Source organism: Ziziphus jujuba, chromosome 6 (assembly GCF_031755915.1).
Source record: "Ziziphus jujuba cultivar Dongzao chromosome 6, ASM3175591v1".
Classification (NCBI taxonomy): domain Eukaryota; kingdom Viridiplantae; phylum Streptophyta; class Magnoliopsida; order Rosales; family Rhamnaceae; genus Ziziphus; species Ziziphus jujuba.
The window spans coordinates 6,692,073-6,709,566 of NC_083384.1; the positions used below are offsets into that span (position 1 = coordinate 6,692,073).

The 17,494-nt window shown below is 30.3% G+C and overlaps 2 protein-coding genes across 4 annotated transcripts; one reads left to right on the forward strand and one right to left on the reverse strand.

Moving 5' to 3' along the window:
* Positions 1 to 2,694: 2,694 nt before the first annotated feature.
* LOC107431165 (purine permease 21) lies at positions 2,695 to 4,762 on the forward strand. Its single transcript, XM_016042043.4, has 2 exons — positions 2,695 to 2,916; positions 3,273 to 4,762. The coding sequence occupies exons 1-2, from the start codon at positions 2,877 to 2,879 to the stop codon at positions 4,409 to 4,411; spliced, it is 1,179 nt and encodes a 392-aa protein (XP_015897529.3). The 5' UTR covers positions 2,695 to 2,876; the 3' UTR covers positions 4,412 to 4,762.
* Positions 4,763 to 5,401: 639 nt separating this feature from the next.
* Positions 5,402 to 10,239, reverse strand: LOC107431205 (alpha,alpha-trehalose-phosphate synthase [UDP-forming] 5). Of its 3 annotated transcripts, none has more exons than XM_060818508.1 (5): positions 9,915 to 10,239; positions 9,597 to 9,657; positions 7,087 to 9,165; positions 6,151 to 6,424; positions 5,402 to 6,039 (listed from the first exon to the last, which is right to left on the reverse strand). In XM_060818508.1, the coding sequence occupies exons 3-5, from the start codon at positions 9,069 to 9,071 to the stop codon at positions 5,722 to 5,724; spliced, it is 2,577 nt and encodes an 858-aa protein (XP_060674491.1). In that variant the 5' UTR covers positions 9,072 to 9,165; positions 9,597 to 9,657; positions 9,915 to 10,239; the 3' UTR covers positions 5,402 to 5,721. The 3 variants fall into 3 exon arrangements, with proteins under 3 accessions (XP_060674491.1, XP_060674490.1, XP_048320480.1); XM_060818507.1 differs by having other exon boundaries at positions 7,087 to 9,153; positions 9,597 to 9,653; positions 9,915 to 10,238; XM_048464523.2 differs by having other exon boundaries at positions 7,087 to 9,153; positions 9,915 to 10,238.
* Positions 10,240 to 17,494: the final 7,255 nt, after the last annotated feature.

Here is a 17,494-nt window from a genome sequence, read left to right on the forward strand (position 1 = left end):
GGAACATAAAAATTAGCCATTTAAAATAATTATTTATTTGAATAATTTATTGATTTATTGATAAATAAATATTATTAATTTAAAAATAATTTTATATTATTAATTTTAAAATAATTTTATATTATTTTTGAAAAATAATTTTATATTATTTTTGAAAAATAATTTTATGAGCTATATAATATATATTAATAAAGAAAAAGATCAATCAGACTTGATCAAATTTATAGTCATAAAATTGATCACCACTCAATTAAAAGTAAAAAACAAGGAGAATCAATAGAGTATCAGTTAATTAATTTTATTTCAAATCTTATTACATCTCGATAAAAGCAAAAAATTATAAATGCATATTTTGGAAAGAGGCCAAATTAGTGAAGAATAAAAAAAAAAAAAAAGCATATTAAGTAAAATTGTCTTATCATGTATGGTAAATGTTTATATATATTATTAATTTTTTAAAATTTAATCAAACATTAGTTTATATATTTGAATGTGTCCAAAAAAAATTTTAAAAAATTATTATTTTATGAATTTAGTGAATTTATTCATTTAGTACGCTAGTCCAAATTGAAACAGAACAATTTTATTTATTGAATTACTGTATTTTTTATTTTTTATAAATAAAAAGCTCACCCAAACAGTATTACATTTCTTTAAGATTCTTATTCAAAAAAAGCTCTGCTGTCAAACAGTATTACATTTCTTTGAGATTCTTGAGAATTGTTATTTATGAGCTACTACTTGTTCTTGAAGAAATATATGAGCTTTTTTTTTTTTAAAAAAAAAAAAAACCAGTGAAAATAACGGGCCAACTACTCTCGCATTGACTACCATTATTCTCTAATTAGAAATTTTAAAAAATTTAAATTATTTCTTAATCTAACCTTTTTAACACAACTTAGCCTTAAACTATAAAGAAATGTTATTTATCGCAAGATCTTTATCATCTCTTAAAAATGATTGACGACTGAAATTTTAATTAATTTTTTAAAAATAAATTAATCATCACAAATAGACAAAACTCTTAAAAGCTATTCTACTTTACCTTTAACAGCTCTGGAAACAGAAAAGAAATGTAAACAATAGCATTTACTTTCCTGAGTGGACGACATTCAAACCGGCCCTCTCTACCTCTGTGGAGTCTCTAGCTCTGTCCAGTCCTGTACAATAAATACTTATCTGTCATATTCAGCATAATAAAATATAATAGTTTCTTTCTATTGAGTTTTAAAATGGAAAAGAAATTCTTTTAAGAAGATTCTGTCTTTCTCTTCTCAAATGAAGTTTCATATCTCAATCTAAATCTTATTTATATATGAACATAATTAATCTCGCAGATGAGACACATCAAAATCCTAATTCTTATCGAAGTCTGCAATCAGGTGAGATTGTCTATTATCAATTATATATTATTGATAATAATTTTGTCACTCGCTCTACTTCTCTAATATTTTATATATGATTTTAGGATAATCTATCTTTTTAAAAGTATATAAAAAGTATGGATTGTTCAGGATTAACTTTTTACATTGAAATCTCAAACTTTCAAGAACATATCTTGGACATATCCATTGATATTTTGGCCTTTTTCTTTTTTCTTGTTTTTTCCTTCTTCCTTATAAAATATTAACAACTTTTGATTTGGTAAAATTCATGCTAATAAAATTCATGACATTTGATAACCACTTTCTTATAAATGGAAACAAGGTTGCTCAAAGATTTTATATATATCTTCATAAAGTTTAAAGTTAGTCTCCTTTAAAAATAAATTACAAGCTGACATATATTTTTTTTATTAATTAAAGCTAAACCACGCAAATCTCATGAGCCTTTTACGTGTAAAACTATATCTTTTGGAATACACTAATTGTGAAGGGCACCATTAGTTAGCCTAACGATATTTCTTAATCTATTTTTGAACAAAAATAAATAAATAAACTCTTTTTTTTTTTAATTTTCTGATTTACCATATTTAATTTTGCATTAATGGGTTGACAACGACACAACCATATATCTCATTTACTCTATTTATGCATACAATTCAGACTGTATATATATATATATATATATAAAGTATATAATTGTGAAGGAGGAGCTTACATGTCCTCCTCAAAATTATCTCTCAAATTCTAATGTCACCATAATATGGTGAGACGCAGTACATTATATATATGGATGAGAACTTAATTTATAATTTAAAAATAAAAAATAAAACTCTGAGTGGAAATATGGCAATCTGAAACACTTTATCGATCATTATGTATTTCATTATATTATAAGTGACGATCAAATCAACTGATTAATGAAGTATTACATATATTAGCCAGCCATATATACCCTTTTAAAAAAACTCTTTGTCTTTTTTTTGTCTTTCATTATGTGAAAGAAAATAAATTAACAAGGAAAACATTTGCTTTTTATTCTTTTTAATGTAAATTTTTCTACAGACTATAGATTGATTGACAAAGAAATTTTGCTACATTACGAAAAAAGCGAGCTTACCATACAACAAAAATTTTAAAGAAAAATCATAAAAATTGTATTTGCAAAAACAAAACTGAAAGTGATAGTTCAAAAGGACAATTATTTACGTAAAGTTATTAAAAAAAAAAGAAAAAAAAAAAAAGAAAATTGCATGCACACTGCCGACATAAGTAAAACTGGCCCGTTCAAAATTCAATTATTTTGGTTTATATCTAAAAGTTGTGACTTGAGTCCGTCTGTCTCTCTCATATCAATGGAGAAGAATTAATATGATTAATTATATCTTTAATATTTATACATAAACATGTGTGTTGAAAAATCTAGCTAGTACTAATAAGAAGGATCATTTTGAGTTTATCTTTGCGCTTTTTAACCTTCCCTTTCCCTTGGATATGGCAGAACTAGCTCAAGAACTTCAGCTTCCAGTAATGGGTAAGTTATTTTTTCAATTTCATTAGTACAAAAGTAAGATGTCAAGATCTTGTTATCTAAAGCAAAGAAGTGATCCTTAAACGAAAAATAGTTTCTTATTAGTTCCTAGTTACGATATTGACTAATTGAAGGAATTTTGATATCCTTCTTGCTTTTTCATTATTATTTTTCAATTAAATAATAATTCCCCTTGACATAAATCTAGATCCCTCTTTTGACGTTCCTTATTATGTATATTTTTTCTCCCCCAACTTCAAAACTTGCTTTGTAGATATCATAAACCTTAATATAGCAAATGTTCATCATTAATTTTGATTTAGGAAGCAAGTCTGTTTGTGTTTTTTGTCCATTCTTAGGAAATAAACATGAGGAAGACAAGGAGGCAAACACATCAACTGGTCATCAACAACAACGCTCCACAAATCTTAGAGCAAGAAGTTACAAATGGTGGCTAAGAATGGTAATCTACATGCTCTTTCTTCTTGCTGGACAATCAACAGCAACGCTATTAGGAAGATTATATTTTGATGAAGGAGGAAAAAGCAAATGGATAGAATCATTGGTTCAAACTGCTGGTTTTCCAATTCTGATTCCTTTCTATTTTTTATTTCAACCATTTTCCAAATTTCCCACAACTCAAAATAGCCAATCAGATTCAAAACTTGGGCCATCAATCTCAAAACTAGCAATGGTTTATGTTACCCTTGGTTTGATCACAGCAGCTGCCTGTTTCTTGAGTTCAATTGGGCTTCTTTACCTCCCAGTTTCTACTTTGTCAATCATTTTTGCATCCCAATTGGGTTTCACAGCTTTCTTTTCTTTCTTCCTCAATTCCCAGAAGTTCACTCCTTTCATTATCAACTCTTTAGTCCTCCTCACTATCTCCTCCACCCTCCTTGCATTTCAACCAAACGCTGGACATCTTAATGGAGTCACCAAAGGGAAATATGCAATAGGTTTCGTATGCACTTTCTTTGCTTCAGCCATAAGTGGACTTGTACTTTCTCTCTCACAGTTCTTCTTCCGGAAGGTTATCAAAAACGAATCGTTTAAGGCGGTTTTGGATATGAATTTCTTTCAGTGTCTGGTAGCAAGCTTTGCAACCTTAATTGGACTATTTGCTAGCAATGAGTGGAAAGGTCTAAGGAAAGAGTTGGTGGGGTATGAATTGGGTAATGTTTCCTATATCATGACCCTTGTCTGGACAGCTTTGAGTTGGCAACTTTTCTCAATTGGTGCAGTGGGGTTGATTTTTGAAGTCTCTTCACTATTCTGCAATGTGATTAGCTGTTTGGGATTGCCTATCGTTCAAGTCTTAGCAGCGGTCATTTTCCATGATAAGATGGATGGTTTGAAGGTGATTTCAATGATTTTGGCCATTTGGGGTTTTCTTTCTTATATCTATCAGCATTATGTTGATGACCAGAAGTCCAAGACTACTATTGAAAATAGTACAAATGCCAATGGAGTTTCCAAGCCTTCCTTCTCTGTCTAAAAGGTGAATGATTAATTATAGTATTCTTATTTGGTATGTTTAAGAACTTAAAGGTATTGTTCGACAAAATCGGATTCATGTCAGGTCGACATGATTATTATAGCGTCGATCAAATTTTGATGATAAAACTATCAAGTTTACTTGATATGTGAAGATGATTGTTTAAGATGCAATATAAATAATTTTGTAGCAATAAGCCAATATAATAATTTAAATTACCTTGCCAGAAGCAGTGCTTTTGTTTATTTTTTGTCTATTTTGTATCCATTGAGAAACTGGGGAAGAAAGTAGAGTGTAATTGAATTTTCCAGCTTTAAAAAAAATAAAATAAAATTTGCTATATTCTATTTAGCATTATGTTGAAATTACACAGAGTCCATTAGGAATTTATCATACGGTTTAAAGAAGTATTAACAAGTGCTTAATGATATTCATATTCTGGTGTTGAATATTGTATGAATTGATTGGTTGACTCATAAAGGTACATTAAATAAATAATTAACATATCACATCAGAATCCTTGTCCAATAAACCCACTTGTTCGTGGAAAATTAATCCTTTCAAATTTGGTTTTTCATGTCTAATTTATTTCTTCTTTAGTGTTACTTGTAAAACTATTATTAGGCATGTTACATCAACTAGCTCTCAAAATATATATATTTCATTCAAGAGGAGACAGGAGAGACAAATTATTTGCTGTGGAAATATAAAGGAAGAAAAAACTGCCGTTGTCTTGGTCAATATTGTCGAAAAGCATGGAGCCAATTTTTCAAGTTTTTGTTTTTTACTTAAGTAGCAAATTAATAAAGATTATGTCCATTAAAGGACAGAACAAAATGTGAAAAATATATTTAATATATAAAATTTGATCCGTAACTGAAATCTAATATGATTTGAATTAACCTGAAAAAAATACAATTTCTTAGTGGATCACCTGGAACAACATACATCATTTGATATTTTTTATTAAACCCATAAAATCACAAAAAATAAAAAATTAATTAATTAATTAATAGAAGAAAATCCCATATCATAAACAAAATTCAAGAGAAAAGAATCCCAAAATAGCCATGCTCAATGCATAACAAGGAGTATATAATATATATAGTTATTATATATAGTAATGAATCTAACCCATTTCAGGTACTTTGCAGCAAGCAGTCAAATAAAAAGCTGAGTGTCTAAATGAATCCAAGAAATTCCACACAGGACCAACCCAATATACCCCTATAATTGTGACCCCAACCATCTTGACCTTTTATGGTGGTTAACGGTTTTGGATAGAGACAGTGACACAGACCTATTTTACTCTATGCAACAAAGGCTCTCTGGGTATTTTGTGGAGCATTTCTAGCAGCAGCCTGCTCTGAAGCACTAGCAAGGGCCTGCAGCATTCTCAGAATCTCAGTTGTGTCTTCCAAGTAATACTTGGCCTTGCTCGGTTTCCGGCCAACAGTGCAAGCAAATACTTCAGCTACCGGAGAGAGTGAGTCTTTTGCGCTCGCTATCACCTCGAACATGTCCTCATCAGATCGGTCATCCCCGATACAGAGAACGAAATCTGGAAGTATAGACTTCTGTTTCATCGTCACGAGGAGACGTTCTGCTACAAGGCCCTTGTTCACACCCTGTTGAGAATGGTGACAAAGGAAGTGAAGTGAGTTAAAAAAAATTTCGACAATTTTGAGAGGACTTATCGAATAATACCAGAAAAGTTAGCGAAACAAAATCTGGCTAACCTGAGGTTTAACTTCTACAATGTGCTGGCCACTCTTGACAGAAACTGGCTCATTAGCAAGAACACTTTCAAGGTGATCAAGAAGCTCCTTAGCTTGACATGAGCCAAAGTCCGGATCTGCATGCTGGTAATTCCAAGCAAGAGCACTCTCTTTGCTCTCTATCGTAGAACCATCAGTTGTTTCAGCATATAACTGCATTACCGGTTCAGCAATTTGCTTCCAGTCAAAATCTGGAATTGAGGCACAAGTTTCCCAATCTGCTTCCTGGTTTGGCCTGAGTAAAGAATAAACCCCAACTCCTTATTACACACTCAGAATGAAAGCAAATATGGTTTCGTGCCATGCTTTTCTTTTTACCACAATGGGACCAGGATAAAAGGACCATCACCAACACTAAATCAATTGTATAAAGCATAACAAATATTCAATGCTTCTCTTTCACTAAATAATAGAAAATGGAACAAGAAATATGATGAAAATAGGCTTCCTTTTTTTCATTCGAATTAATAATATAATAGTTAAATTTTTATGGCTCCGATTTTAGATTTTTCTTGTAAACCGAGTGTGTTAGCCTAAATGAGCCAAGAAGCCACGCAGTATAGGGCAGAAGATACCTAGCCAAGCAAGTTTGTAAACTGAACAAAAGCAAATTCCAAACTTTTCAGCGCCTAAAAGCTCGAAAGTGGCATCTCTAGTCTGCTTTATACCAAATCAAAGCCAATTCACCTAATGGCTTACCAGGACTACATCAATTCCATTAAGTTTCTATGATAATTTCCAAGACATCCAAAGCAGCACAGCAAACGGTTTAAAATTTGTATTTTTGTTCACCATAATCATTATTTATACTTGCTTAAGCAGTATTCAAGAAAAGTGCACATTCATTATGATCTCAATATAAATGTTCAAAGAATGCATAACAAAAGAAGTGCCTACCTCAGAAAATAACCATGCTCTGCTGCAATCCCAAGCAGTTCACAAGAAGAAAACCATTCTGTCAGAGTCTTTCTATCTTTGCCACTAACAAGGAAGACAATATTTTTAGGGTCTCTGCACAAGCTGTTTAAGATACCAACAGCCTCTGAGCTAGGAGTTGCGCTAATAGAGCTTGGTAGCATCACAGCCCCATCATAATCCAACAAAATTGCTCGGTTCTTGGTTCTCTTATAAGCTGAAACAATATGCTCACTTGAAAGCTTTCTGAAATTCGGATCCAAAGCAATCACTCGGAAACCTAAACCAAAACCAATACCCCAGCACCTCCTCCTAACATGATCTCTACATGCCCTTTCAAGATCCTGCCAAAAGCTTCGCGCCCAATATCCAACATCATGTGTGCTCACATACCTATGATGTTTCTCATGTCGCAATTGTTTCTCTGATTCAGCAACTACAAGAGCAGAATTCATTGCTTCAGCAACAGCATCAATGTTCCATGGATTAACTCGAATTGCCCCACTTAGGGAAGGAGAGCAGCCAATAAACTCGGATAGAACCAGCATGCTTTTTTTTGGGCTTTCAGGGTTTAACCTCAAAGTCTCATCTAGTTTCTCATTTCCTTGCCGGCATATTATATATTCATAGGGTATGAGATTCATACCATCCCTCACCGCCGTAACAAGACAGCATTCCGCAAGTACATAATAAGCAATTCGCTCGTAAAACTGAAGTGGGATATCAATCAAGACCACAGGTTGATATCCTGGCCGACCAAATGTCTCATTAATTCTACCAACCGTGGCATTTGTTTCGGATTGGACCTCCTGTACGTCTCTCCCCCTGCCCCTTGCAGGGTTCGCAATTTGAACCAAAACAACTTTACCTCTCTTATCAGGATGCTGTATAAGCAATTGTTCCATGGCCAAAAGTTTCAAGCTTATTCCCTTAAAGATATCCATGTCATCAACCCCAAGCAAAATAGTTTGATCCCTAAACTGATCTCTCAACTCTGCAACTTTGGATTCAGTCTCAGGAAGGTTCAACACATATTGGAGTTGGCCTATATGTATACCAACAGGAAGAATCTTAATGCTCACCGTTCGACCATAATACTCTAGCCCTATGTAGCCCCTTTTGGATTGATAAGAAAGACCAAGCATTCTACTACAACAAGAAAGGAAGTGCCTAGCATAATCAAAAGTGTGGAAGCCAATAAGATCGGAGTTCAGAAGTGCTCTTAGAAGTTCATCTCTTACAGGAAGTGTCCTGTAAATCTCAGAGGAAGGGAATGGACTATGGAGGAAAAAACCGAGCTTCACCCTATTAAACCTTTTCCTCAAGAAGGTTGGAAGAACCATCAAATGGTAATCATGAACCCACACAAAATCATCATCAGGGCTAATCACTTCCATCACTTTATCAGCAAAAATCTTGTTCACTGAAAGGTAAGCTTGCCATAGAGACCTGTCGAACCGACCACCAAGATCCGGTGACAGAGGAAGCATGTAGTGGAACAAGGGCCACAGATGCTGTTTACAGAATCCATGGTAGAATTTACTAAAAAGCTCAGGAGGGAGAAATGCAGGGACACATTTGAAAGAATCAAGTAAAGTTTGAGCTACATCATCTTGCTCATCCAGGTCAATTTCTTCTTTAAGGCCGCCGATATAGATCACTTCCACATCTTCACCTAGTCCATCTTTGAGTTGCAAAAGGAGTGAGTCTTCGTCCCAGCTGAAGTCCCACTCCCCATTTTCTTTTCGATGCACCCGAAGTGGAAGCTGGTTTCCCACAATGATCATCCTTTCTTGAGAAACCGATGATGGAGCATCGGAGCCAACACTGTTACAATTATCATCATCTAGTTCAGATAATGCTCCGGCAACTGTTGTTGCCCGTGGAAGTCTCTTCTTCTCTCGACCGAAGGTCGGCGAATCACCCGAAATAAGATCTAGCAAGTTCGAATAAGACCTCGAAACCATTTTTTTAAGACAAATGAATGAACTTTTGCTCAGCTGGGAATAGAAAAAGATTCGAACTTTGTTTATTTCCCCTGTTAGAGTTCTACAAAGAAAACTCCAATGAAAAAGCATAATCAGAAAAACAAAATTGTATAAATTCTTGCAATATGAATGTAAGTACAATAGCAAGTTCTTCTGTTGAGCTAAAAAAATTCCAGTAAAGTCTAAGATTTCGCTGTCGCTTCAGGATTCTTGAAGCCTAAAACTGGCATATTGTTGTATTAAAAAGATATATTCACCATTTAAAACAAAGAAAAACAAGAACTCACCATATAGCTACTCCAATTTGCCCAGAAGAAAAAAAGTTGAAAATTTTTCAGAAGTAAAGATTTCATTTGGAAATATGGAGATAAAAACTTAAAAAATCTGATTTTAAACACTGCTTTGAGCAAAACTAAGATAGTAAATGGAAATTAACATAAGGATTTGGAACTACCAAGAAGCTAAATCAAGCAAAAATAACATCAAACCGTAATAATAGATTACCTTCAAACTGCAATTAATGAAACGGCAACCCAGAAAAACTCAAGCGTTTAAGAAGGTCTATCTACAAAGCAAAACCGATCAAAAGAGCTTAGAAATCCCAAATGCATATTCATAGCTATTAGAGACAGAAGAGAGGTTCAACTTATTGGAAGTGAAGCAGCACGCAAAACCAAAACCAATTTAGGGGAAGAAGAAGGTGTATGAAAGGACCAGAAAATGGCATGAAAAATATGAAAGAGAAGAAGACGAAGAAGAAGAATATCACTGAAAAAGAAGCTTAAATTTATACAGGTTTCAGAAAAAAAGAGTGAAGCTTACCCCTGAAGTTAGAGTGAGAGTGTAAAGACAGAGAGAGAGAGAGAGAGAGAGAGGGAGATAGAGAGAGAGAGTGTGTTACTGGGTGGTGGGCTTAAGTCACAGACCAAAAGATTCTTCTTTCTCTCTCCTTTTTCTCTCTGTTGCTCTTTTTTATTATTGTTATTTTTTATATATTTTTTTTTTATGACAAAGGCTTTAGAGCATGCCTTTTTTCTTTTACTTTTGAGTTCAATACAAAAATTTCATTCTGATATTTTTTTTTTTTTTTTTTAATCTTTCCCTATTACATCAAGCAACAAATGGGATGTCTTTGTTGGAAGAATTGGATTCTCTCTCTCTCTCTCTCCCCCAATCTAATGACTGTAGTTTTTTCTAGTTTTTAGTGTGAGAGAATGACGAAATGAGGGACAAGAAAACAGTAGTAGAGAAGTCCAAACCAAACTCTCTCTCTCTCTCTCTCTCTCTCTCTGTTTACAACTAAAACAAACCATGGTTAGGTTCATGAGGCTGGGGGACTACCTAACTCCAATGCGTAGAATCTGGAGGGAAACCCAGCTCAGCATACTGGTCTATCGCGTGTTCTGCACTTCCATTAATCATTGGAAATCAATCTACTCCCATTGTTTATTGGCTTTTTTTTCTTAATTTTGCAGTCTTTTCAAACTTTGAGAGGGAGATACGGCTACCATTTCCTTTCATAAATGAAAAATAATAATAATTAATAAAATAAGTAAACCTTTTGATGGAGATATCAATACCAATAATCCCTCGACACGTGTAAATCATTTTTTATGTTGTCGAAATATCATTACTCAATTTTTTTTTAAATTTTTTTTATTTTTACTTAATGGTAGAGTTTGTATGTAAATTGTTATTCGATATGTTAATAATTTTAAAATAGCTGATGTAATCAAAAGAAGGAAAAAGAAAGCTGGAAAGTAAAGGAAAAAAGAAAAATGGACTCTGGCTCATGTTTTACCAATGAATTATTACCATCTCATTGAGAAAATTTCACCTCTTTTCCATTGGTTTTTCCATCCACTTCTCCATGCCGTTTGCTTTTTGACTTTACTTATTCTGTCTCCTTGTCTTCCTAATATCTTTTGCACAATAGCTTCCTTTTGTTTTTTTTTTCCCCCCATAAGGAGAACATGGAGGACAAATTATTAGAAACTTTAAAATTGTTTCAGAATTGGATTATGTAGACAAGGGGATTGGGATTTATTTGGAGAAGTGAATTTTAAAACTAGCTTGTAGCTTAAAAATTGACGCTCGAATTGGATTGATGAAGAATGATGTTTGTGAATAGGATCAATATACTTTCCTAAACAATACTATATAAACTATTTAACTTATCAATATATCTATAATATATATATATATATATATTATTAATTAATTGATTTATATTTAATAATATTTATTTTTTAAAATGTTCAACTATTTATTTTTATATTATATTAATATATTAATAAAATAAATAGTGACATATATATATTTGATAAATATATTAGTAGACTAAGTAGTAATTATAACATCACTTAATTTCCATGCACAAATTTTGATTTGTGGAAAAATAAAAAATAAAAATCATCCAAAGTGTTGATTACTATGGGATTTGTCTTTTTATAGAATTGGGGATGAATCCCACTTTTCTTTAATCTTAAAAAGAAAATAATATCTTAATAAAATAAATTACATTGAAGCTTCCTCCATAGATTCAAATCTTCTTCTTAGGAATGAGCCTCTGATCAGTGGTTTAGGTTTTGTTTCTTCACATCCATGGTAATGTCAAGTTAATTTGGGTTTGGCAGTAAACCAGAAAGCAAAAGGTAAACGAAATGCGACAAAAGAAGAAGAATTATTTAAATGAAATGGAAATAATTTATTTTGACGAAAGACGGTAAATTAAGGACAGAAGATATCGGTCCAAGAAAAATAAAGATAAAAATTGGTGGATGACGTAAGGAATTGGGGGGTAACTGAACACGCGCTGTGGAATCGCGTAGGAAGAATTATGCGGTTGCTTTTCTTTTCCTTTTTTTTTTTTTTTTTTTTTCCTGAACTAAATTTAAACAGTACGGGTAAGGATCGAATGGAGTCGTTTACTTTATAATCGAATAGTACCATTTCCAAGTGTTGTCATTTCGCAGCCTAATCGTAAGCTTTTCATTACTTAAGAAATTGCAATCTGCCACGCTAAGGACCATCAAATACCACCTAACTTGTCCATCCAACTGTAGCAACTGCACGTGGCACCAAAAAGTCTGCTCTCTCCACCATGGGATCTTTCCCTTTTTGTTGAAAAAGCTTTTTTGGGGTTCAGGACTCAAGAGTTTCATGTTTTAACGCATTGTTGTTACACACAATATTTTGGTCTCTAATTTTTTTTTTTTTTTTTTTTTTGTGGGGCTAACTTTTTGATATATAAGCTAATCCAATTTCTTTAAGTTAGAATACAATTTCTAATAAACAAGTTAATCTAATAGTTATTGGAACTTTAAAACACCTTTTTTTTTCGTATTTAGTTTTTAAAAAAATCTCATATGAGAGCATCTAAGATAATAACAAAATTTATCAAAATTTAAATATTAATTTTAAACTTTAAAATATTTTTTTTATATTTTTTTATAAAAATATTTTTAATTTAGTTAAATATAAAGATTCTTCATGAGGTAATAATCATATGGTAGTCATTTAATATCAAATTTTTTAATGATTTGTGATCTAATTTTAAGAAGTTATGTTGCAATATTATAAGGTACTTAGTTAATAGATCTTATATTGGAAAAAAAAAATTTACTTAAATCCATAAGCTTAGAGCATCTCCAATAATATTTATTAATTTAAAAAATATAATATTTAAAATAAAGAGTATATTAGAAAATTTTATAAAATAAAACGCTTGATTTTTTATCAAACTTCAATGGCGCTCTTTAGCATACTTTTTAGTTTTTCATTTCTAAATAAATATTTAATATTCACCATTTTTTTTATTTGTTTATTTTTTTATTTTTTTATTTTTTGTTTCCATCAATGGTTTCCCTCAATATATATATATATTTATATATATATTCAAACAAATTATACTAACAGTGCATACAAAAATATTGGTATAATAAATACATGCATTAAAAATTTTGTACAAGAGAGTTTGACTTTTTATATTTGGATATATATAATCAAATAAATTATACTAACTGTGCATAAAAAAATATTAGTGTAATAAATGCATGCATTAAAAATTTTGTACAAGAGAGTTTGACTTTCAAGTCCTACTCGTTATTTAATTTTTAATTTAAGAGTGCATTGAAGTTGTAGAAAAAAATTTGACTTTTTAAAATGGAGAAAATAAAACTTTTAAAAAATTTGTTGGAGATGTTTTTATTAAGATAAAAACAAGAAATAAATGCCACCTTAACTAATAAATTAAATTTTTATGCTTTGTCTTCAAAAATATAAGTGTCGAATAAAATTAAATTGATAGACCTTAAGTTTGAAAAAAATAATTAATATGCATTTAAACCCCTAAGCTTAGTGTATCTCCATTTATATTCATTAATTTGAATAGCATAATTTTTAACCTAAAGAGTTATTAGAGAATCTTATAAAATAAAAAGCTTGATTTTTTATCAAACTCCAATTGTGCTATTTATCATACTTTTAATTTTTATTTCTAAATAAATATTTAATATTCACTTTTATCTTCTTCTTCTTTTTAATCAATGATTTTCCTCTTTATATATATATATATATATACACATATATAATCAAATAAATTATATTAATTGTGCGTGGAAAAATGTTAGTGTAATAAATGCATTCGTTAAAAAATTTTATATAGAGAATTTGACTCTTTATATTTGGATAATTAAATCCTATTTTTTATTTTAACTTTTTAATTTAAAAGTGCAATAAAGTTGTGGATAAAAAAGATTTGACTTTTTAAAATAGAGAAAATAAAACTTTTAAAAAGCTTGTTGGAGATGTTCTTATTAAGATAAAAACAAAAAACAAATGCCACCTTAATTAAAAAATGAAATTTTTATGCTCTGTGTTTACATATATAAGTGTCAAATAAAATTAAATTGATAGATCTTAAATTGAAAAAAATAATAATAATATGAGCTTAAGATCTCCAATGTTATTCATTAACTTAAAGAACATAACTTTAAAAATAAAAAATATATTGGAGAATCTTATAAAATAAAAAGTTTGGTTTTTTTATCAAATTCCAATGGTGCTCTTTATCATACTTTTTAAAATTTTCATTTCTAAATAAATATTTAATATTCACTTTTCTCTTTTTCTTTTTCTTCATCAATCAATCGTTTCCCTCTTTATATATATATATATATATATAATCAAATAAATTATATTAATTGTGCATAAAAAAATATTGGTTTAATAAATGCATGCATTAAAAATTTTATATAGAATGTTTGATTCTTTATATTTTGGGAGCCAAAAGCCCTACTCTTTATTTTAATTTTTTTAATGTAAGAGTGCATTGAAGTTGTGGGAAAAAAAAATCAACTTTTTAAAATAGAAAAAAAAAACTTTTAAAATGTTTGTCAGAGATGTTTTTATAAGATAAAAACAAGAAAGAAATACCACCTTAATTAAGAAATGAAATTTTTATGCTTTATCTTCAAAGATACAAATGTCAAATAAAATTATGCTCAAAATTCATCCGTAAATGCAAAATTATTTTTGTCAGGTTTACTTTTTTATGATGAAATATTTAAAAATATAGTAGTGATCATTGCCATGAAATTGAAAATTATGAGTTGTATTAAGCATAATACTTTCAAACACTAGTGATCATCATACTCACTAGTACTCCTTTGTTTTTTTTTGGGCTTCCAATCACACACAATAGTACTTGCTTACCCATTTTGGCTCAGCGTTGGTGAATTAATAGTGTCAATAATTATAATGGTGAATCACCACTACACAGCCTAATAATTCAAATTAATAGTGAGTTTTATATTTGAGATTCTTCTTGGAATACTATAAAAAACCAATGAAATGAAAAAGAAAATCCTCATATAATAGTCTAATGGAAAGTCTATCATCTTTTGTGATAGAAATTTCGTTCTCAAATGAAATTCAATAATTCCATTGGAATTATAATGTACGTTCACATTGTATAATTCATAATCTTGCATCTACATTGGAAAATTTGGTTTTGTGGGTCAATAATTTTATAAGTCCCATGTCATTCAAAAAATAAAATAAAATAAATTGTTTTGCTCTTCTTGCAAGCAAAGACACAAAGTTTGAATGACCTTACCATGACCTTAAAATAAAACCTGTCATATTCATTGCAAACGGAAATCCCATCATTCTACATTAGCAATTTATAATATTTAATTAGTAGGTGCTTTATATAATTACGTTTCTAGAATTATTAATAATTGTTAGTGTAAGCTTTAAAGTTTCCATAAAGGGAAAGTCTGGCGGAATTTTTTTCAAACAGAAAATTACAAAAATATGGCTTCTATGTTTTTGTTTAAATACATTAAATTTTCAAAAAAAAGTGTTCCAAAACATAAACAATTTAAAAATACAAGAGAAAATGATATAATTTATAGTTTAAAAAAACTTACATTTCTAGAACTATTTTTCTTATAATAAATCAACTAAGCATTGAATTATTTTGTTGTAGGAAAAATATGAATTTGAAAAGAATAAAAGAAAATAAAAAGAAGAAACATGGGCACAAAGGCCTTGGACATTTGGGTGAGTTCTTCTGAGTCGAGTTCCTGCTTTTTTTTTTTCCTTTTTTTTTTTTTAAAAAAATTTTGATTTGAAAAATAGAAATTAAAAAAAATAAAGAAAAAGAAAAAGAAAGCTCAACAGCACAAGAGCGAGGTCACATCGAATTCATGATTACGATGTGATTGGCTGGTCATCAAACTCAATCACTTAATGCCCAACGTGTCCCCGAAATGTATCAAACAACCTCTGCGAAATGATTGCCAATGACGAAGAAAGTGGGGGTCACAATTGGAATGAAAAAAAAAAAAAAAAGGATGAACCCCCCATGCTTTGACACGTGTACGGACCTACTCAGAGGAAGGCTTTTTGTCGTTTTATGCAACATGTTAAAATGCCCGGTGATGTTAGCATTTAACCTATGGAGGACTTTGCCTATGGAGTCTGGTTTCTCTGGTAATGGTTCCAAGTAAAAGGCAGCCCTGTCGATGGTCAATTTGCTCATCCTTCAAAGAGTATGTTTTACGGCAAAACCTTATGATATATATAATATGATTTTCACCCAGACAAAGAAAAATAAAATAACATTATATGATTGTTTAGATAAAGTTGTTTAACTTAACCAATCATTCATAAACCAACATTCAATAAATATTTTTAAAATTTATATACTTTATTTTATCTTCTTATGATATTAATTATAGATTGGGTGAACCTGAAATCACCATTAAATATAAATTTTACTAGTATTTTACTAGTGGATCAATTCGTGCTTTGCTTTGATGTTTTAAGATTGAAGCTTGAAACTCTTTATTTATATTTTCTTTTGGATAAATAAGCTTGAAACTCTTTTGTTGGAATTTGGTAAGTGCAAAATATATGGAATTAATGAATAGATATAAACATAATAATACATGAATTAAAAGGAAAAAAAATATAGTTATTTACATTAATTTAGTGACCATGTAAGGAGTAATGACAAAAACATTATAAGCAAATGTTGTGATTCAATGAGTAATTAATGACAAAAACATTGAAAATCAAATTTAAACACCTATTTATAATTTCTTCAAAAATGCAAGTAGAATATAATAAATATAATTAAAAAAATTGTAAAAAAAAAATAAAAAATATCTAGATATATGTACTCGATAAGTCATAAGGAAAAGGCATTGGAATATTTTCTTATTGTTTTTTTTCCATCTTTTCCACAGCCCCTACCCATAATATAAGGTGGTGGTGGAGTGGTATAATTTATGGCCTATAAATAGGTAAGGGGCAAAGGTCCCAAAATATTCTTCTTACCGGATAAAAAAAGGTCCCAAAATATTCCAATTCTCAACAATATCTATAATTTGTCTCCCTTGTGGGTGCCATCTTATGGTGCCTAGAGCTATACACTATAGAAATGTCAAAAATCATGATGTACCATGTAAAATTAACACCATATAACTTCCACATGCAACAAAATACTTGTACATAACCATTATGTAGATTCCTTTCACAATCCTATTTTCCATGACTAATGATTATTCCCCTAATAATTACATTTGGGATTGATTTACTAAATATTGTTGATCCATTATTAGCAGTATTTATTTAAAGTAATCATTTTTACTTGGATTATGTCATGTATTAGCTCATTGATAAGGGCATTCGAACTTTAATTGATTTTGACCGGGATCAACAATCCAACTCAATTATGCATATATAAAAAAACAGATCATATGCGTTTATGATGCTTCCTATTCTCTAGCAAAAATGATATAAATTGTAATTTAATATTTTTTTTAACCCAATAATAATAACAATAATTACTAGTGGACGTCATAATTAGAATAGCTCATTTTCTATAAGTG